Source organism: Hyaena hyaena, unplaced genomic scaffold (assembly GCF_003009895.1).
Source record: "Hyaena hyaena isolate Hyena2069 unplaced genomic scaffold, ASM300989v1 scaffold_594, whole genome shotgun sequence".
Taxonomy (NCBI): domain Eukaryota; kingdom Metazoa; phylum Chordata; class Mammalia; order Carnivora; family Hyaenidae; genus Hyaena; species Hyaena hyaena.
Genome location: NW_024081227.1, coordinates 358,678 through 381,820, shown reverse-complemented (window position 1 = coordinate 381,820; position 23,143 = coordinate 358,678). Strand labels below are relative to the sequence as shown.

At 39.4% G+C, this 23,143-nt stretch overlaps 1 protein-coding gene across 2 annotated transcripts in view; it reads left to right on the top strand.

The window, feature by feature from the left end:
• Window positions 1-23,143, top strand: part of DOCK4 (dedicator of cytokinesis 4) — a 422,569-nt gene that overhangs the window by 203,105 nt on the left and 196,321 nt on the right. For both annotated transcript variants that reach the window (XM_039256914.1, XM_039256913.1), the window contains exons 7-8: window positions 2,776-2,860; window positions 8,564-8,715. In XM_039256914.1, the coding sequence (XP_039112845.1) occupies window positions 2,776-2,860; window positions 8,564-8,715 (237 nt within the window). The remainder of the gene's footprint in view (window positions 1-2,775; window positions 2,861-8,563; window positions 8,716-23,143) is intronic.

Sequence of the window (23,143 nt, the reverse complement as noted above, 5' to 3'; positions counted from 1 at the left end):
ACAGTTTAACATTATGTTTTAATGTTTCATATTTTATTTTTGAGAGAGAGAGAAAGCACAAGCACGAGTAGGGGAGGAGCAGAGAGAGAGGGAGACAGAGAATTCGAAGCAGGTTCCATGCTGTCAGTGCAAAGCCCAGCATGGGACTCGAACCCAAGAACTGTAAAGTTATGACCTGAGCTGAAGTCAGATACTCAACCAACTGAGCCACCCAGGCACCTGCTGCTTAGTGGTTTTAAAGCACTGCCCTGATCCTCTTCTGTGAGCTAAGAAAACCAAACATTGGGAGAATTATCCTAAGGATATACCTAGGAATTAACAAAATAGAACGAGATAAAACTCTCTCCACACAGCTAGGACTCCAGGAAGCCAGAAGTTGAACATTCAGAGCCTTATGAGAGAAAGAGACTTGGAAGTTACAGGCCTCCCGGACCCCAAGCTCAGAAAGTTTCTGGACTTCACACCTGCTCCAGGTTCTGGAGAGTTAGCCTTTATTCATTATCTAGTGATGTAGACAAATGCCCTTCATATATCTTTTCTTCCTCATGCCACATGGCTGATGCTCTGAATTTCTAGGTCCAAATACTCAAAGAAGGAATCTCATTGAAAGCCAGTATCTGTTATTCCTATTTAGACAGAGCATTTTATACCAGCCTCTTTAAGCTACTGGCCAGTCCATGGATTACTCATCGGCAAGTCAGCCACCTATTTATGAGCCAGTCAGCTATTGCTCGGTAAGGGGACATGGTTCAATGACTAGATAGCCTCAGCACTTCTGCACGCCTCCCTGCAAAGAATATGGGTGGGCCAGTTTCTCATAGAAGGAGTTGTGGGTAAGGTAGATGACATGACTTGTATGTGGTCATATATCCTCTTTCTTTTGCTAGGTAATCTTTCCTCAGCAATACTGACCTGGTGTCAAATGATTCCTTAACATTGTAGTGCAGGGGTTCTCTCTTGGGATGGGGTAGAGAATGGAAATAGACCCTATCAGAACCCCTAGTGAGATGTACCAAGGGGGATGTCCTAGCCTGTTAGGGCTGCCATAACAAAATGCCATAGACTGGGTGGCTTAAACAGCACATTTATTTCCTCACAGTTTTGGAGGCCAGGCATCCATGTTCAACAAATTCAGCTTCTGGGGAGGGCTCTCTTGCTGGCTTGCAGGCAGCTGCCTTCATGACATGTCCTCACATGACCTATCCTCTGTGCCTGCATAGAGAGTTATCTCTGGGGTCTATTCCTCTTATGAGAACATCAGTCCTATTGGTAGTAGGACCTTAGGACATCATGTAACACGTTATTACCTCTTTATAGTCCCTGTCTCCAAATATAGTCATTGTGAAGTTGGTCATATTGGGCTCCTACAAAAATATTTTGGGAGGACATAGTCAGTGCATAACAGGGAGACATGGTTATTTTAAGAACCAATCATAGTGCTATTTGTGATTTGAAAGTTCAACAAAAATTAGAGAATGGGAATTTGGTTTTTAAGTTTCTCAAAGAGAAACATAATTAAAAAAATAAGAAACTTTTTTCATGTCTAAGACTAATACTGCCATTGAGAAGGTCACAGATGTGTAATCTTAAGAACAGCTGCCCCTCAGAGTAGCTGGGTCAGTGCCTGGTTTGAATGAAGTGCCGAACTAATAAATTCTACTCATGAAATCCAGTGACTTCTGGGGGAAGGTACAGAATTTCAGGATTTTTCTTTTTTTTCTTTAACCCACAAGTGAGGAACGGTGGATTTATAACTGGAAAAGCCATGGCAGAAGGCTTCCATGTTAGAATAATAGCGTGAAAGGGACAAAGATCAGTTTATCCTGAGAATTACACTTGAGATCTGGAATTGGGTAACTGACGGGAGTCTGGGGGAGACCCAGTATCTTGGCCTTGATCTAGAGAGCATTACAAAGCTGTTGCAGCACCTTTGGGATGGTTGTGGTTGGTTAAGTAGAGGAATAGAATGATACAGCGTTGATATCAGTGTAATAAAGTAGGCACCCTGGGGACGAATATGTTAACTGAGGTCTCCAGAGGGAAACTGGCTGTTATGCTCCTTTTCCTCTCTCTTTGGTAGGACATCACAAATCAGTCACCATCCTTGGTCCCACTGAGGCTGGATGTATCACCTTAGAACACTTTCAGCACAGTAAGCTACTGTGGCAGTTACTGAAACAAGAGATAAAACCATTTCACTGCCCCAGGCCTAAAACTATGCTGCCTTAATTCCTGTCCCCTGCCTTTCCTGAGTTTCTCCTAATGACTGACCCCAGAGCTCGCCGTGACTGAAGACTGCATGCATGTTGCCAGAGATCCACATGAGAAATGTGTTCACTCTGGACATAGCTGTGTATTTTAGTGCCAGGTATAGTCCTAAAGGCTAACCTCCCCTCTTCTCAATGCTGATTTCTAGAACAAAATTATGTCTTGTTGTTGTCTTCTATCCCAGTCCAAGGCGGAATGATTTCTGTGGTGGTAACTTGTGGGGTGCTCATGGCTCCCCACCACACTGCATCAAGGCCTCTGGTGCCAGCCCATTCCCCTGATTACCTGCCTTTGTCATCTTGTGTTTCTCAAATTATGCCCAGGTACCAGCTTAGCAATGTCAGATATTCCAACTGCGGTAACAAGTTAATACAAGGTAAACAGTAGGAGTGAACGAAGCATGGTGGGCAATATAGCTAATGTTAGGGTGATACAGTACAAATGATGATTTTTCATATATTCTGTAGAAATGACTTTCCCCCCAAACTTTTGCAATGTGTTTTCTAGACAACTGGGACTGGACCTGGTGCCTAGGAAGGAGTATGCAATGGTGGATCCAGAGGACATCAGCATTACAGAGCTCTACCGACTGGTAGGTACAGGAAACCTTGGCTCACAGCCTCACTGCCCATTTTGTGGTTTCCATGGTGCTCTTTGTACTTGATTGATTTTGTAAGAACAGGATGTTCCAAGTTTAATTTGGAGCAAGTAAAAAGAATTGAGAGTTGAGGTGACCATGCCCCAAGTTAAAAAACTAAGACACATTACCGGTTTCAGAATTATATGATGTGCTCTACTGAGCTCTCAGCATTTAAATACTAGGAAGTACATCCAAAGAAGTTTTAAGTTCTCTTGCACATCTTTGTAGCTTTTGTTAATCTAGTGAAATGCCTACAAGTCATACGCATTTATCTGTTGTGTTTCACAACAGTGCCGTGACTATTGAGATCCAATTATTGGTCTCCAACACAAGACCCCACTCTGTGACCCCATTACCACTGTACGCAAAGACCATGGAAAATGTCTTCTCCTTGTCTCTAACTGCTTGTGTCACCCCTGCCCCTCCTAGACCCTAATCCATCTTAAGTGCTGCAGTCTGTTAATAATCCTAAGATATTTGTTCATATTGCCCATCAATGAATCACCTCTGACCTGAGTTTTTTTCTAATTACATGGCAGGTTAAGGTTCACTTATTTACTTGGCATCTAGATTCCCCAAATCTATTCTAGTCTGCCTTGTATTTAGCCTTGAATTCTTTTTTTAAATGTTTATTTATTTTGAGAGAGAGAGAGCATTTTTTATTCATTTATACATAGAGCATTTATTCATTTATATGTAGAGCATTTATACATAAAGCATTGTATACATTTTTAAAATGTTTATATATTTTGAGAGAGAGAGATAGAGGGGAAGGTCAGAGAGAGAGAGAAAGAGAGAGAGAGAAGCCCAAGCAGGCTCCGCACCATCAACATGGAGCCTAATGTGGGGCTCGAATCCATGAACCGTGAGATCATGACCTGAGCTGAAATCGAGTTGGATGCCCAACCAACTGAGTCACCCTGGTACCCCTAGCCTTTTATTCTTAATATTTGTGTAAAAATTACCTACTTTCTTGATATTAACAAAGCTCTTTTAAAATCCCAAATAAAAGAAACATGCATTTGGGAAGGGCTTTCAAAGGTCAACGCCCCACACATCTGACTGTAATACTCAAAGGAGTACATTTTGAAAGCTCATGCCTCTTGTGGATAGCTTCCCAAGTTTACAGTATTCTTCATACAATGTTGGGATATTCTTGACCTGAGATTATCTGTATCTGAAAAATGTGGGGGAAAAGTCATGAGTAACCCATCAGGGCTTATGTCTAATTGTAGAAAGCAATTTTTCAACCACTTCTTTTCCTTAGTCATTGATCTGTTCAGATTACCTACAGTTTTAGTATGTCAGTTGGAATTAGTTCTGTTTTTTGTAGATAATTCCCTTCATATTGAGCTTCTTGGGAGTGATGTTTCATGTGGCACACCCTTGTGCCAAAGGTGGTACACCTTGACCTTTGCAAGTCAAGAACCAGGAAGTTTGTGGCATCACTGCTAAGCAGAATGTTGGACACGTAGCAAATACGTAAAGGTTAGTTGGAGGGAGGCAGAGAAGAGGAAGAAAACAAAATACGAGTATTCCAAGTTAAAATTGTCACTAATTCTTAGTTTGTATAACAAATAAAATCTGTATAATTGATTTGCCAGTCATATCCCCCCCATGAGACACTTTTACTGTAGTTATTTTATTTAACTCATTAACCATTAAATTTGTCTCTCACTTCTGTTTTTTAATCTCGCTCAATTTGGAGTTTCGTCAGAGTGGGCAACTGTCTTCTACTTCCTCTGTTATGCCCAAGATAATCTTGTACAGTGCTTTGTGCTTAATAAGCGATCACTCACACTGTTTTTGAGGTTATTGTGGTATTATGAAAAGACCATGAGTATAGACCCAAAAAACTAGATAGGAATTCTATCTCTTCCTTTTACCAGATCTGTGGTCTTGAGCTTATTCCTTAGTCTCTCAAAGCTTCAATTTCTTTGTCTATTAACTAAGGAAATAATTCTTACCATATTTGTTATGAAGATTAAATAAGAAATGCATGTAAAATACCTTTCCTTGACAGTTAATGTTTCCAGGGCACCTAACTATTCAGTTGATTTTCATGCCTTGCTCACCTTTATTTCATCCTTATTAGGCAAGGTGGCAAGAATAATTGATACCTTCTATGCTAAATGTTAAGACTAGATCTGGCTGTGTCCAATGAAATAAATAATAGAAGCTTCAACATAATACTAATGTATTTCTTTCTCACAATATGCAAGCCAGGAGGCAGGAAGTTTTGGAATTGTGCGTGCTTTCCTGGGTGTCAGAAGTGATACAGGCTCTTATTTTTCTGGTATACAGTACCTGGCTTCCATCATCAAGGATACTTCAGTGTAATATAGCTGCAAGAGCTGTAGCCATCACATCCACTCCCCAGCAGTAGGAAAGAGAAGGACTCTGCTCATTTCAACAACTTTAAGGGAACTTTGCTGGAAATTGTATACAACATTTGCCGTTCCCTTTCATTGGCCAGAACATACTAGTCACATCTCCACATTTAGCTAGGAATGTCAAATATTTGATAAACAACTACCAGTGTCTGACACAAATACATTTTGTGTTTTCTAGTTTGAATCTGTGTGTGTGTGTGTGTGTGTGTGTGTGTGTGATTGTATCTTTGTTCTATTCCTTCTATGTCATATACAGGATGTCAAATTGGCTTCTTCTCTTTCAACATTCTAATTTATTAGTGGTGGCTACCAGGAGTACTATGTTGATAAAACCCTGGGGTCTCACCTGGGTTGTGATCGATTAGCAATGACTGCCACTGGTGGAAGAGACTACCCCTCATGCAGTAAGTGCCATTTGAGGGTGTTTTTCATTTTTAATAGCTCACAGCCTAGCCCAATCTCTTCATTTGTGATTTTACATGAAAATTTAATTTCTCCCAGTAGTGGTTGTATTTTACTGTTTCTGAACCAAAGAGAGTGGCCCAAGAAAAAACCAAATTATTATAAGCTTCAGAAGGACAGGTTATCTTCAAGGCAGCTTCAGGGTTCTGTTTATATCCTGACCTGGCAATACTCAGATTCTCCATAGCCCTGGTCTTTTCCTCCAGGCAAAATATAGTGACTGACTGTATTGACCTCTCGCAGGCACCACCACCAAACCCTTGTTGTCGCTGTCCTTGTCGTTGTGTTGGTGTTAATTGTCACTTACGGACCAAGAGCCATGGCATGCAGTAGAGGTTGTTGGTTGCCACTTGTAAATACGTCTTCTCTATGTTCTATTTGAAACACAAGTGTTTGCACCTTACTAAATCCCTACTGTATCATTAGGGGGGAAAAAGTCTTGCTTTAGGTTTTTGATAGCCCCATTAGCAGATCTTTCTCACCTGATTATGTTCATCGAAGCAGTTAACACATGCTAAACCTCACAGTGTTAACATATGTCCACTTGGAACATTGGGTTTTCTGCCAAAGGCCAGATCTCAATACTTCTATAAATAAAGAGAACCATAGCTACATTCTCTGGTTATCTGTGCATGCAGAGTATCTTTTTATGAACATTTCTTGGCTTTATAAGATCATGTTAGCTGCTTGCTTTGTGATCCTTAGTAGGTAGACCAGTGGTTCTCAGAGAGCGAGCAGGGTACGTTTGTCATTGTCTGGAGACATTTTTGGTTGTCACAATTGGAGATGGTGTGAGATGGGAATGGGCAGAGGTGCCACTGGCTTCTGATGGATAGAGGCCAGAGAAAGCTGCTAAACATCCTGCAAAGCCCAAAGCACCCCCACAACACACAAATATCCTGCCCAAATTATCAGTAGTACTGAAGTTAAAAAAACCCTGGTATAGATAATTCACCCAGTAACTTATATAATAGGATACAATATTTGCATATCTTGGGGATGAATCTCTTTCCTCACCAAAGGTCTAGGTAAACTGTAGGCACATTTAGAGTAACTGATAAGGGCCATTTAACCATAAATTATTTCAGAGATGGATTTTTGCCTGTTTGTTACAACTGCCAGATTATAAGCCCTTGACACGTGAACGTGCCTTTTCGATTTTGTTTTTGTAATAGTATTTTTAGCATTTCTCCATAGTAGTGAGTTAAATAATCATAACCCACTTAAGTCCAAATCTCTTCCAGACCTGGAAGAATGGTGGATGGAGGGAGTGGAAACTTCAGTGCCATTTGTGAGGACTTATGTCACATGTACATAATCAGGGTAGAAGCAGTCAGGCTTATTACAAGCATGCATGCAATGATAGAAGGTTGCAAGGCCGTAACCATACAGAAGATGCAACAATGCATCTTTCAGTCAGCTGTGATTTGCATGTCTTCACATATGATTTCAATCAATAGTTCTCAACCCTCATTGCACATTAGAACCACCCTGGGAGCTTTTAAAACTATCCCTGTCTGGCCCCCCATCCCCTAGAAATTCTAATTTAATTGTTCGGGGATAGGTCGTAGGCATAAGTATTTTTTAAAAGCTCTCTTGGTGATTCTAAAGTGCAGCCAAGGTTGAGAACCACTGATCTAGATATATTGAATTTCTTGCATGAGTAAAGGAGCTTTTTCCCCCCCGTCCCTGAGGCTTAGTTTTTAGTGAATGTCATCACTGAGGCTAGGAACTTTGCACTATTTGAAGACCAGAAACCTCCTTGCGGTCCTTTATTTATATAAGGTTTTTATACCTGTTTTTCCCATTCTTGTCCTTGGTAGTCATACACTTGTTCATAGTACTTTGTGCTAATTACCCTGAACTTTTAAGTATACCAGTAGATGCTTTAGTAGTTTCAGAAAATAAAAAGGTTCTCGGTGAGGTAAAGAGATTTAGTTATGTGAACGTATGATGCTTGTTTTGCTGTGGTGAAAAAGAATTTTGAAAGCGCAAGATAGAGCAGCCTTCTCAAAAAACAAGTCAGAATTGTGCTTTTTTTATGATAGAATATTTCTCTGCAGGAAGCTTTTTCTAGCAATTATGACTAACACATAACACAGTGCTGAGGTGCACTTTACAAGAAAGTGTACTTAACTTCTCCTTCTCGGAGAGACATCCGTGGTACCTGTTGAGTATACAGGGATTACAGATGCATTTGGTTGATTGCTTTTTTTTTTAACTCTTTACTTTTCAAGTAGTTCAAATTAAAGATAAAAGCATGAAAAAATTGTGGTAATTTCACTGTTACGTGTACAACTGTAAATTTAGGTGGCATTTTTTTCCTTTCAAATGTCGATCAGCCAACACTTGTTGAACTAAGACACATAAATGGATAGCTAATGTGCAAACAGTGTTATGCGGCTTAACCATAAACAAAGGATATTACCCCGTTACTGTGCAGTTAATTCCGGAGCTTTTCTTTTTATTTGTCACGTGACCCAAAAGAGGTGGTCATTACTAAGTCTTTGTTAGGAAAGCAAAAATCCTCCACATTTTTTGTTGTTAAACATCCTTTAACATTAATGATTAAAAACCAAATTATTAAAGGAAGATTCCTTAATTGTCTGGAAACTTCTCAGTTTCTTATTTTAGAAGTTGGAAGAAAAATTGGAATGTAACATCCAACTAGATGCCAAGCCCACAGGAAAACAAATGATAGCACAGGACAGCATAATCATACCATAGCTATCTAGTTTTTGGATCACATTGTTTTCTTCAGTTCATGCTGATCATGTTCTTGTTGGGGGATGTCCTTCAGATGGAGCACCGACATCGGAAGAAAGATACCCCAGTACAGGCCAGCAATCACCACCTCTTTGTGCAGATGAAGAGTCTCATGTGTTCCAACCTGGGAGAGGAGCTTGAGGTCATCTTCTCACTGTTTGACAGCAAAGAGAATCGGCCAATCAGGTAACGGCACATGAAAACATGCCTTGAATGTTTTAATGTTGGGTGGTGAATATTTGTAATTGGCAAGCTTTGGGATATGACCTTGTATACTTTAAGTCTGTTGGCCACAATTTTCTCATTTGTAGAACTGTGAATTTCTAAGCTGCCTACTCTCCGGAGGTTCCCATGGAAGTTAGATGGGGTGATGCATATAGAAGTTCTTTGAACTCAAAAAGGCTCTAGAACCGTGATAATTACTACTAAATGAAAGTATGGCATTCATATCGAGTCTGTTATTTGAGTTATTTGGTACTGATAATACAAGGAAGAGGTAATCTTAACTTTGTTTTATTATCAGGGTCATTGAGGTTTTTTCTGAAATTTTCACTAAACAATTACATTATTCTTACCCTATCTGCATCAGGTAATATTGAGAAAGAAATAAATACTTGGAAGCCTTCTCATTAGAGGTTTAGAGCTGTGAAGTGGTAAACAGTTTCAGAGTCTTCTCTTAGAGCAAGTTTTCAGTATTTAGGAAAAACCTATGGTGAATGTTTCGGTTGTTTTTCAAAAGCCTCAACTCTTGAGACGTTTTTGTGTTTTGAAGTCTTTCAGATTTGTTTTAAACTGAACACAATGCGCACCATCTTTTACATTAAAAATTTTAATTTTGAATTTAAATTGTATCACACAAATCTTACGTAATGACCCGACTTTACCATGTTTTAAAAAATAATGCCTACTAAATAAATGCTGACAGTTTTAAGTAACTCTGAGCCACATAAATTGTTTTATAAACACTCAGTAATTCTGGAGTGTTTTTTCCTGGTAAAAACAAAAATATTTTTTCCTAAGAAATATGTGTGAAGTTTAGTTTTAATGCTTTTATAGCCATAAAATCCTCAGTGAAATATTTTATATGTTAATCATTACCTACTAGGAAGAGGGCTTTTTTATTCTGGACAGAGGATTATATCCATACAATTTAAAGATAGTATTTTGGGGTAGCGAGGACAGAGTTTATGAGATGTATAAATAACTATGAAAATTGTTTCAAATCTGCTTTACATATTTTTGGAGGAAATGAATCAGTAAATTAGAAAACTTTTCTCCCTTCAGAAACCAGCAGTACTAAAAAGGGAAGAAAAAAAGCTTGAAAAACAGATCCAAGTTACAGCTTAGCACTTGCTTTAGAAATATGAAAGATTATTTAGAGATAATACTCGCTAACATATTGAAATCTGTCTTAGAGAGCTTGGTTTTTCCAGGTACTTTAACAAATTCCTTATAACATTGTACAATATGTTTTCTCTACGATAGTTAACCAACTATGAGAATGTAAAAGGGAGGAATGAGGTCACCTTTTTGCTCATGCCTATTAGGCTAAGGTTTTGAGGACTACAAATTCCCCTTTGCCACTAATGTTCACATTACATTACTATAGGAGTACATTAATTTAAGATTAATATTTCCTGGCCTCTTGGTTTTGTTGTATTATAAACATTTTGGAATTTTCTGAAACATCCTTTTAGATTTTGATTGCCAGAATTCCCCTTGTTTTAGTCCTATTTATTGGTGAAAGTAGGAAAATAACTTGGGTGCAGGATCCCCAAAATATGTTTTTGCCATCTCAGAGTTCAGACCAGGAGCTGGACCTTTTTCCTACTCTTTGAGGTGGTTGGGCTACCATACGTGCCTGCCTCCCTTTTCTTCCTCTTCCCCTCCCCTTTCTGCCATCACATACATTCCTGTAGTAAGCCACCTGATAGGTAATGACCCTAGAGAAATCAAGCCTAAGTCTTTCTTCATTGCTTCTACTTACTGAGTTTGGCTATTGGCTCCTACCTCCCAAACTCATAATCACCATAAAGATGATCAGCAAAGAAGTGAGTAAGAATGAAAATATATGCTTAGAAGGTGTTGAAACAGTCTCAGATGTATTTTCTTGGCTTTCCAAGGCCTTGGGCAGCATAGTGATTGTTCTTTTAAGGAGTTTTTAAAACCTCACTGTGAGTAGCTTCGGTTCTATTGATGGCACAGGGCAATGTCACCATTAACTTTTGATGAGGGCTTAAGATGCACATATCTGAAGACTGGACGTGATTGTGATCTTCACAGTTGACTGCTACTGCCCTGACCCCTTCACTCACCTCTGTCTTTTCCTTCATCTTGAAACTGGGGACAGGTCTGGCTTCCTTCATTGCTCCCAGCAGAGCTAATGACTATAAAGTATTCACATCTTCTCAGGAAAGGGTATCATAAAGGTAAGATATGATTGTGAGGCATCCTTGTGTTTCTTCTTAGGCCCAACAATGGATGCAATATGGGATGGATCAGTATTTTAAAATCAACTTGCATGTCTTTTAAAGCTTCTTTTTAAGAAAATTTCAGACATGTGAAACAGTAGAATAGTATCGTACGCATGTACCTGCCTCCAGATTTAAGAGTGATCAACTCAGACCAGGTCTTTCTGCTCCTCTCCCTTGTCCCTATGTTACTTGGAGGCAAATCCCCAGCATCCGTTTATTTTTATATGTAAATATTTTGGGGTATAGCCTAAGAAGGGGAACTTTAAACAAATTAGTAAAAATTAATATTCTCTTATAATTAGATATCCATGTACAGCCAGTATTCAGTGTTCCCATATTGACTCATAAATACAGTTTTACAAATTCCAAATGAGGAGATGGTATTTTATAAGATCCATATAAAATCCATATATCATAGATGGTTGTTAAGTTTTGCAAGTTTCATTTCACCTTCTGTTTTCCTCTCTCTCTCCCTCTTAGATAATTTATGTAATTTCTCTGTTGAGGAAACTGGATCATTTGATTTTTTTTCTTTTTCTGAGTTCAAAGACCAGTCCAAAGACTGAAAACCCATAGACAAAAGATGGTATATTTAAGTGAATGCTTTTGTTGTTAAAGAAGATCATTAGCGCTCTAATTTACGAAAAATAAAACACATTTTAAGTATAATCTTACAGCACTATTTTGACCATTAATCACAGGAAGTTACCTTGTCCAGGTGTAAGTAGAGGGACCCATATGTGCAAAGCCTGGAGAGGTGTGATGAGGAGAGGTAGATGTTTATTCTTCCCACAAAGCAGACAACTGGTAGGGACTTTTTTTTTTTTTTTTTTTTTTTTAACTTTCCTCCTCCAAGAAGCAAACAGCCAGAATTTATTGAACACTAATCATTTTCCAGACTTCATTCTAAATGCTTTAAAAATATTACCAGCACTGATTTTATAGGTGAGCGAACCAAGGCACAGACATGTTGGGTACCGGCCTAAGCTTAAAGACCCGGCAGGAGGCAAAGCTGAGCTACCAGCCGGCAGGCTGTCCAGCTTGACCTGCGGGCCACAGCCACATTCCTCCTCCAGGGCTTCAGGATTTACCTGAAAGTTTCCATAGTTGAGCAGGATTTTACTGGCCAGAGTTAGAACTCCAGAGACTGATAGTCTTAATAATAGGTTGTTATAAATTACTGATGATGCTAATACTAGAACTAGTACTAGGCATAGGGCCTCACAAATACTCTTGGTTTTCTGAATTGCATCCTCAAAATACTCAAAGAAAAGCAAAGTGGCACTGGCTTGTTGCATGCCAGTAATATCTGTCATAGCAGTCCTCAGAGATGTCAGATGTGAAAGGAGACAGCGTGTGAAAATTGTCCCCTTCTGGTCCACTCAGTGGAACAATGGCACAAGACTGAAGGGTACATCTTCCAACAAAAAACTTAAATTGTCACTGAAGGTGGGGGCATTCTTAGGAAGCCCGTTAATTTTGCCTGAAGGGGCCCCAGAATGTTAGACCTCTGATGCATGTGGCATACAACTCTTGCTACAAGTATTCATAAAGATGTTGTCCGCTTTTGACACCATCTTGCTTACCTACACCGACCCTGTACTTCTTTTCCAGTATTCTTTCCTCAGTTGTCTGTGAGAAAACACCGACGTGGAGTCCTCTGCAGACAAAGCTACATTGGACTCAGCTATCAGCAAATAGGACATACTTCTATTTATTTGAGTTTTGTACAGCCTTGACATGATTTAGCCCTGTAAAACATCGTTAGTAAAAAAAAAAAATGATAAATCAAGTTTTACATGACTAAAATGGTTTTGGGTTGTATCTCTCTGGTTGAAAGTTTGTTATTTCCCCAGTCTACAAGGGGGTAGCTGGAAAAGTCAGGGAGTCATTTCCCTAGATATCATTTGTAATTTTATTTTATTTTCTTCTTTTCTATTTATTTAGCAAAACACTCATATAATGCTTATGATGTGCCAGGCACTGTTCTAAGCTCTTTTAAAAGTATCTATCCCTTGTAACAAGTCTTTAAGGTAGGTACTTTTAATATCCCCATTTTTTTTTTTTTTTTATGGATGGGGAAAGTGAGGCCCAGAGTAATGAGTAACTTGCCTGAGGTGACACGCCTGGTACATAGTGTGGCTGGTATTTTAACTTGCAGCCTCAGCAGGTGTCAGTACTCTTAAGCACCGTTCTCATCTTCTTCAGTATTTATCATATTGTCTTTTCTTTCTCAACCAAGTTTTACTCACCTGTATGTAGTAAGGGGTCTGTTGAGGGCTTGGTCTTTTTTTTTTTTTTTAAGGAACTAGAGTGGGAGAGACTTGAGCTCTATCGATAGGAAGGATCCACTAACAAAGGAGAGATTACAGTCAGGGAGAGGGGAAGCAATTGCTGGATCAGTGTCCCTTTGGAGGCATCAGGAGACTGGTTTGAGACTGCATGTGAGGAGATTCACCCTGGGCCAGAAAAAGGGAGAAAGGAAGGATGTGGATGTATATAAACTGAACTGTAGGGTTGAGAACATCAGAATACACACACACACACACACACACACACACACACACACACACACACAACATAGAAATATTCCTAGTGTTTCTGTTTTCCATAGGCTGTACAGCTATGCATGTGTCTTTTCATTCATATCTTGCCTGTATGGATATGTGTCACTTAATCTATAACAGACTGTAGATTATATGGGCCAATGAATATGACATAGTTCACTGGCTGACTACTTCCCTTTATAACTTTCATTACTTTATTTACTGATGTACTCTAAGGCTTCATTAATTAAAGCTGTAAATTTGTTTCAGGACTAATCTATTACCGTATTTCATTCTCATCAGAGAATATATTTAATAGGACCTCAGTGTCACACATGGGTACTTAGCTTAGTACAGCACTGCTCATGCATGCATGCTGCTGGCACGGGCTTTTATTTGAGAAAATAGCAGCAGAGTAGTACTTCTGGAAAGTCTTATTCTGATGATTAAATTCCAAGTCTTTTCATAGTAATGAAATTCAGATAAAATTTACTTTTTCTTGGTACCTTGTTCACATTCTTTCCCGAAGTTGTGTATTTTTCCGACAATCATACACATAAACTCTCCATTCTCCTTGAAGTGCCTCATTCCATGTAAAATTTATATTGCCCACAGTCACCTTCTTTTTTTAGTATATCATCCTAATTCTGTCATTTAAGAAAAAGATAAATAGTGAACATTATTGCTGAGGCACAGGTTTTTTTGTATGCATTCATGTAGAACTATGAAATATGTCTGAATTTATGTCCATCCTCAAGACACAGATCTTCCTGTATAGTGGTGGAGACACCACTATATAGTATGTAAGTGGCCCAGCTCTGGTGTCAGAGGATCTGGGTTCAAATCCTGGTTCTCTAATTCAGTAGGTGTATCAGCCTGGGTAAGATAGTTTGTGTCCTTATGGTTGTTAATTGTCTGCCAAATGAAGATGATAATAGCACTTTCCTCTTGGGATTTTTTGAGGATTAAATTAGATGGTAGATATGCTTCATAGTGTAATGCTTGACACTTGGTAACTGGTCAGTAAATATTAGTTATAAAGATGATTTTCAAAAACTCAAATAGGAAATATACTTTAACATAACCAAAAATGATACATGGTGTTTGGTCTTGAATTCTTAATATTTTACAGGGAATTCTTGTCAATTTTTTTTTTAGTACATATTGTTATAGTTAGGTAAGATGTAGAGAGACTTACTAGTAAACAGGTAGAATGACATCAGGGATGTGATTTGCTTTAAAATACTTCACACGAGTGGGGGTGGGAGGAATGAAAAACAAAGAAAGAATAAAGGGATAGGTGGAACTAGTGTGACAAAATTTAGTGGCTGTGGATTCCCTGTGGTAGGTATAGGGGTTCTTGGTTTAAATTTTAGCAGTGTAGTGTGTATTGTTAATACCTTACCTGCTTCAGATGTTTTATGCATGTAGGCAAAAAAGCAATGAGAGCAAGCATGTTTTACAGTCTCTTTGAAGAAGACTGGTTTATTAGTCTGGTCTAGTCACTAGTTGCGTGGATGGTCTGGATTCCATTTTGCCTAGAATAATATTCCTGGGTTTATATAAACTGACACTAATATTCTTGATAACATATTTGACAAAACTTAGGAGGAATTGTTTCCCTAAGGTCTAAAACATTCAGTATTCTATAACATGTACACCGTAGTATTACCTTTAAAGCATAAACTTTGACTTATATGTAAAGCAAAACAGCAGCTTTTAGAAGATTAATGAAGATTCTGTGAGAAGAAGTACCCTATATGCTCAAGGAAAGTCCTGTGTCTTCATTAGGACCAGCTTCCCAGAAACTCTGAATTAGTATAGGTTTGTCCTCTCAAAGGTGAAGAAATGGAGCAGTTCTGTGAAAACTTCTGTGAATGGCATATTACTTCTAACTGTTCACCTGTTCATGCATTCACTCATTACACAAGTACGTGGTAGTAACTCTTGTGTGCCAGTGGTCTGGGATGATTCAAAGGAGCAAATGGCAGAAGGGATCCAAGGATGCAAGTGAAGGACTCTACTTTGAGAGGAGGGGCACTCCTTCTGACATGGAAGGAAGAGAGGTAAGGGCAGTGAAATGGACAGAGATGGAAAAGAGAGACTGGGTTTGTGGCCTTAACCTTTTATAGGTGAGGGTGAAAAACAACGTCTGCTACATTGGGGAGCAAAAGAGAGGATGAAAGGGAATTGGGGGCTGAAAGTGAGTTACAGGAACAAGGTAAGTGGCTCTGAGCAGAAATGTGCTAGGATGTGAAATAGTGAGGAATGATAGGATTGTTGAGTGTGGTCAGACCGCTCCAAAGAGAGACGTCTGAAAGGGGTAGTGAATCCTTGTTCCCAAGTTACACAGCTTTTGCCAGAGGTGCTCAGGAAGGAAGGGGTCAGAAGCAAGTGAGTGATGGGGGTTGGAGACTGAAACATCAGAGTTGGAGAAGAATAAGAAGATTGGGAATCTAGCATAATAATAAGGAAAATCAAAGAATTGCAACTGTAGCTTCCGATAGGTCTCTTCCAGAGGCAGATGTGATCTAATAATAGCCTTTTAATTTTTTAAAGGAAATTAAAGACAGAATGTTTTGTTTTGTTTGTTTTTGAAAAATTCAGTTACCGGGAAAATTTTTCAAGAGCTTCCAGAAGGCAGCTGTCAAAGAGAAGAGTTATTCAGCCCAGAATAGGAAAAATGCTAATATTTTTGTGTATGTATTGTAGTACGTAACATACTTAGGAGAGCAGATGAGATTTTTTAATTCTCTGAGCGCTGTGCTAGAATTTCTCATTTCATACATCATTTACAACTTATTATGGTGTGATCATATAAGTTCAGCATTTATATTTTTGTCATAAATTTAGAGCATGGATGGTTGTGAATGTTAAGAGATAGCTGGCATAGATCTCTTCTTTGAGTCTTACGGTATAAAGCTAACTCAAAATTGTAACCTCTCCAAAGCAAAGCAGCAATGTCGAGAAAAAGTCTGGCTGTACGTGAAGGGGACACAACTCTGCTTGAGAACAAAAATAGATGAAGAAGGCATTCAGAGGTCCTTCTTGGACTGTGGCAATATCAACTATTCCATACGGCCCAGAGCATTTCCTCCTGTGTCTAGACATGTTGGCACACATCTCACTGTGGGTGTCTGTACATCAGTGACCTGCAGTGACCTTCCCTGGGGCCTCCTGTTTAAAAGCACCACTGCTTTCCACTCTCCCTCTTCTTTTCCATCATTTAATTCTTCCAGCAGGTGCATGAACATTGGGACTATTGTCACTTGGGAGTTAATCAGATTTTGTGGTTTGCTTCCCTTTTGGTCACATTTCTGTGTCACAAATTAAAAACGACAACAACAAATAATTGCTTTAGAGATGTGGTGATGTACTTAATAGGAGACATTTTAAGAAATGGACCAAGAGGGAGATCTAAATTAAAACAAAAGAAGCAAAGAAATAACTTGATTCTTGCTAAGAACAACCAGGTAGAAGCGCTCCACTCTTTTTCTCTGCAGTATTTAAGAACTGTACGATTTCAGTTATTTTTCAAATTGCAGATTAATACATTACAATAATAATAAGTGGGTGGAAATTCAAGGTGGCACAAAAGTGGAAACTTAGAGTCAGTGGGTTGAGAACTGGCTTTTTCATTCCCTTTAGCTCCCTGCACTCATTTTGGCTACTTGTCTCTTCTTACTTAAACCATGCCATGTCATAGAATGGGACCAGAAGGCCATTTTACCCTGATTCCTGTGTTTTAATGTTTTTTATTTATTTTGAGAAAGAGAGAGAGCATGAGAGCACATGATTGGGGAAGGGGCAGAGAAGGAGGGGAGAGAGAGAATCTTAAGCAGGCTCCATGCTGGGCGTGATCTCAGAAACCATGAGATCATGATAAGAGTAGAAATAAAGAGTTGTACGCTTAACTGACTGAGCCACCCAGGTGCCCCTCCTGTGTTTCAGAAGATGACCAGATTGGTGTTTTTTTCACCAGGATTCTGGTCATTTCTGTCTTTCTCTGCCCTATGTTTGCTACTTGTAGAGAATTCAGATTCAGTTGTCCTAAGTTCCCCCCTGAAGAAGTTATGGTCACACATAGCACTCCACCTGTCATGACTTCTTTGGTATTCACTGCTGTAGGACAGTGGAAGGCTGACAAAGGAATTAGGAATGATATGGCCCATGTTGGCTCCTATTCTGAAGATACGACTTGATCTTCTCAGCCTCTTTTTGTGCCCAAAGGGTGGCCAGTGATATGATTGAAAGAAGCTTACAAGTCTTTTATTGTCATTGAGGCGAAACATAATCAGATCATTCAGTTATTGTCTTTATTTTTGCTGCCATCATTCTGTTCCAGTGGGGATATGCTTATGAGTAAGAGGGAGAAGTCAAGGTGTTGAGGAATGTTGAGTTGTTTCATGTTACTCTTCATTAATCAGAAGTACACTTTCAAACCTGTACCTTTGGGAGCATCATTTGCAAAATCCATCATGCTAAAAAATCTGAATAAAAAACGGCAGACACCTACAATGCTTTTCTTAAGTCTTTCTGTTTAGAGTTTTTTAACTACAAGTTAAACAGAGACTCTGTATTCTTTTTATTTCCATTGAGCATGATAGATTTCACATTACTGTTGTTGAATCATTGATGTTCATTCATTGAGCAAACAGTGACTGCTGTTTTCATCAAAGCCAGGCCGGTCTGACCTGGGTATTGAGGACACATCAGTGAATAATACAGGAAAAACAATTTCTGCCCATCAAGAACTTAGATTCTAATGCTGTTGACAATACTATTAAGCTTAAAGTCAAGAACTATCTTTAAATGATAGTGTCTGTGCCATCTCTTTGCATTATAACCAATATACTGTTTCTATTTCACAAAAATATTTGTAGCATCTAAAGCGATGCTTTCTAACCTTTTTAGTGTCCTTAGCTTCTTCTCAAAATTATGAAAACTGTAAACCTCTATAGGAAGTAATGTACCTATTCTCATACACATTAACATTTGTATATTCAGTTTATAGACTGTGTAGCTGCCTGATTAAAAAAAAATCATTTGACCTTTGAAAAAGACCCAAATGCATGCATCATCTGGCTAATACATAGTACTTAACAATCATTTAGAAAGTTTTCAGTTTTGGGGCACCTGGGTGGCTCAGTCGCTTAAACGTCTGACTTCAGTTCAGGTCATGACCTCCCAGTTGGTGGTTTGGAGCCCGATGCCTGGTTCTGTGCTGACAGCTCAGAGCCTTGAGCCTGCTTCGGATTCTGTGTCTCACTCTCTCTCTGCTTCTCTTCCACTCGTACTCTGTCTCTCTCTCTCTCTTTCAAAAGTAAATAAAAATTTAAAAAAATTTTTTGAAAGTTTTCAGTTTTTAAACTGATAATGAATACAATCTGTCAGTAAACTGATGGAAGGAAATTTGACTTTTGCCCATTTTGTTTTAAAAAATAGAACATTTTGGGGTGCCTGGGTGGCTTAGTCCATTGAGCATCTGACTTCATTTCATGTCATGATTTCCCTGTTTGTGAGTTTGAGCCTCACATTGGGCTTGCTGCTGTCAGCCTGTCAGCACTGACCCCACTTGCCATCCTCTGTCTTCCTCTCTGCCCTTACTCCACTTGTGTTCTTCCAAAAAATAAATACATATTAAAAATAATAAAATAAAAATAGAACATCTTTCTGAGATAATGTATTCATGAAAGAGGTGTTGTACATGCTGGTTTTGCAGGGCTTGACTTATTTCAAGTTCTTTTACTTACTGTTTTCATTTAAGACATCCTTGCAAGGAGTCACATGCTTCAGCTCAGAGTACTTAAGCTTGGGTTTGCTTTTTTTCCCAAGATTCCTTATTACAAACATTTTCCCTAACAAAGAGGCATTCTTAGAAAGATCAGAATAATTACTGTACATAGACCAGTGTTTTTACCCTCATGAAGAGTCAAAGGGAGAGTATTTACAGCGATCAAGTTACGTAAATTCCCAGAAGTGTAAGATATTCTGCCTCTCTTGTACCTTCTTATTTCATGGTTCTTGTTTGTCTTGATCAGAACCTATATTGCCTACTTTTCATTACTTTTCTGAGAAATTTCTTAAGAAAATTCTTAATGAATTCTTTAGAGCTAAATGTAAGCAAGTATTTTCCTGAGTGGCTCAACCAGTGTAGCTATTTCTTTCTTTTTTTATTTTATTTATTTTAAGAGAGACAGAGCATTTATTTTATTTTAAGACCTTTATTTAAGAGAGACAGAGCATGAGCAGAGGAGGGCCAGAGAGAGAGGGAGACACAGAATCTGAAGCAGGCTCCAGGCTCTGAGCTGAAAGCACAGAGCCCGATGCAGGACTTGAACGTGTGAGCGAGATCATGACCTAAGCTGAAGTCTGATGTCTAACTGCCTGAGCCACCAAGGCATCCCCCAGTATAGCTCTTTGTAAGGATTTTACTTGAATTCAACATTGGGATTTCTGGGGTCTCAAGTCTTCTGAACTTATTACTGTTTTTCCCAAATCAACAGTCAACCCGGATCATTTTTTAAAAATTCCTCAGTCAATGATGAATAGCACAGACAATCTGAAACAGCGGGTGATCTGTACACCACTTATTTATAACTTTAAAAGGCAGTAAATTTCTTTTTTGATTGAGTTTTATTTTTCTAGAGAGAGTTTCAATTCTGATAGCTGTTCTCTCTGAAAAGAAAACTAACATGAAATGCATTTAAATCATCTTAAGTAGTAAGAAGAAATCCCCTGGATTCTCAAAATTGACAATAGAGTTGCTGTAAGTTTAAAAAAATATGCCCTTTGTATCATCCAACTAAAATCAAATCCTTTGCTGTCCTGACAAAGCTATCACATTCATAGATTGCTTAGTCCTTCACACTCAAATATTTGTAAAGTGAATGTGGGCATGGACATTAATAGCAAAAAAAAAAAAAAAAGAAAAGAAAGGAAAAGAAAAGAAAAGAAACAACTCAGCGTCTACTCTTGAGGTGAACCTTGGTATTAAGAATCATTCTATTTCCATTTCCCTTCAATCAGAAGAGCTCATGACCCTAATGTTGCTTTAGTTTTAAAATTAGAAAACACATTAATAGCTTTATCTAGGAAGTCTTGCTTGAGTTGCTTTCATTTATTGCCAAAGAAAAACTCTGTCGCTTGGCTGGTCATGTGGTTGGAAGAAAAAGGGGAAAAGTCGTTGATAAGTGAAGATACCAGGCGTGTGTTGCCTGTTTTCCTGTGTATGTGACTTGTAAAAGACGACCAGCCATTCTAACTCACTAGGGCCTGGGCACTTGGGTCAAAACAGTGTCCTTAAACATGACTGGGCTTTTAAACATACGGAGAGCTTTTAGTTCCATCCTGACCTAGTAAGTCAGGATCTCCAGGGAAGAGCCTCGTTTTTACCAGCTCCCAAGAGCATGTTGTACACACCCAGGATAGGAGCCCCTGGCTGAGAAGGCCAGCAAGCCTCTCTCTTTCCCCCTGAGCATTTCTTTCATCCTTCCTCTGTGCCTCAGTGAGCACCAAAATTCTTGGTCCAGCGGCCCCCAGCAGGGCAGCCAGCACACCTCCCACCTGCCTCCCCAGGGTCTTTCCTGAACTGCGGCAGCACCAGCTCCTGGGCGGTGAGGGGATGGGTGGGTAGTCCCCCTTTAGGAAGCTGCTTGAGGCTTCCTGTTTTGAGTTTCCATTGCCACTTGTTCTAGGAAAGAACACAGTAACGGTTGCCTTCAAACTGTCAGATGTATCCTACACTGTTGGTCAGTCAGAAAGCATTTGAGAAGATGCTGGAGAAGCAATGACATAGAAGCCTGAAATCACTGTATATTTGATTTTCTTGCCTTTTTGATAGAGGCTCTGGAGTCAACAGAGCAAAACCGTTCCCTCATCCCTTCTCACTCTTCCCTTTCTTTCTTGACTTAAATTTTTTTAATGTTTATTTATTTTGAGAGAGAGACAAAGAGTGTGAGCAGGGGAGGAGCAGAGAGAGAGAGAGAGAGGGAGGGAGACACAGAATCCAAAGTGGGCTCCAGGCTCTAAGGTGTTAGCACAGAGCCTGAAGTGGGGCTCAAATTCACTGACTGCGAGATCATGATCAGAGCCAAAGTCAGATGCTTAAACGACTGAGCCATCCAGGCACTGACTGACCGACCTTCCTTCCTTCCTTCCTTCCTTCCTTCCTTCCTTCCTTCCTTCCTTCCTTCCTTCCTTCCCTCCCTCCTTCCCTCCTTCCCTCCTTCCTTCCTTCCTTCCTTCCTTCCTTCCTTCCTTCCTTCCTTCCTTCCTTCCTTCCTTCCTTCTTTTTTAAGTCTTTATTTTTGAGAGAGTATGTGTGCATGTGAGCGCAGGAGAGGCAGAGAGAGAGGGAGAGGGAGAATTCCAAGCAGGCTCTGCACTTAGCACAAAGCCCGATGTGGGACTTGAACTCACCAGCTGTGAGATCATGACCTAAGGCGAAGTCAAGAGTTGGTTGCTCAACCAACTGAACCACTCAGGCACCCCTCACTCTTAAATTTCTGTCTTTTTGCTCCCACGATTTCCTCTCTGGCTCCTGGTGCATCTCCCTTCACTTCTTATGGTAGAGTAGATGGTACTTGTTATCCCTTCACACAGCACAGTGAACTTTAAGACAAGTGCCTTTGCATTTTCAAAGGTACCACATGGAGTATTTTTTGGTCAAATGGTTTCATAAGGTATAACTGTAAGTAAAAGAACCAGACTGTTCAGGGTTTTCTTTTTTCCCCCTCTCTGATTAGTTTACCAGAACATGACCATCTAAATGTTTTCTCTCTTTGGTTACTATTACTCTTGGAGACCATCCATTTATTTCAGTGATTTAACTGTTCAGCATGATTTTATAAATAGTCTTCATAATTTTTTGTAGCTTGATAGGAATCCAACTCTTTCATATCATGTTTCAGCCCAAGATACTACCCCATCATACACTTTTGGTTGAAGTATGGGTGTATAACTCACATATCTGGAATCACTAGTCAGTTTTGCTTTTTAGGAGAGGGCAATGATGGGGAAGTAAATATGAATCTGTACAGAGAAATATAAAAATCTCCTTGGCATTGGCCATTCCTAAGTTTAGGTGCGTTGCTTTTTGAAGGCAACTGATTATCCAAGGAACACCCTATGAGAGAGCCACTTGATTACTCAGCAGGCTGGGAGCACCCTCCCACACCTGGCCTGCAGGCCTCCAAGACCCTAGGTAAGGCCTTCCTACAGAAAGGCGACTGCTTCTCAGTGGATATGATGGGCAGAGGGGCTGGAGGACAGGAGCATCCTGTCCTACTGAGAAGGGGAACAGAAGCCATTAGAGGGCTTCAGATCCCTACTGTACACCCCATATAATGTGACCACTGGCAAGTACCTTTTACCAAACTATGTTGTTGAAATCTACTCTTCATTATCAGTGGTCTTTTAGAGTATATCAGAATGCGTTACTACAGGTGAGCAGGTTCACAGCCGTGAACTCCCTAAACACAGATACATTTGAGGCTTTATTATTTGTTTTCAGATTCATGGATCATTATTATTTTTTATTTTGTTGAAAATGTTCACAACAAAAACTCTTCATTCACGTGACATGGTTAGTCT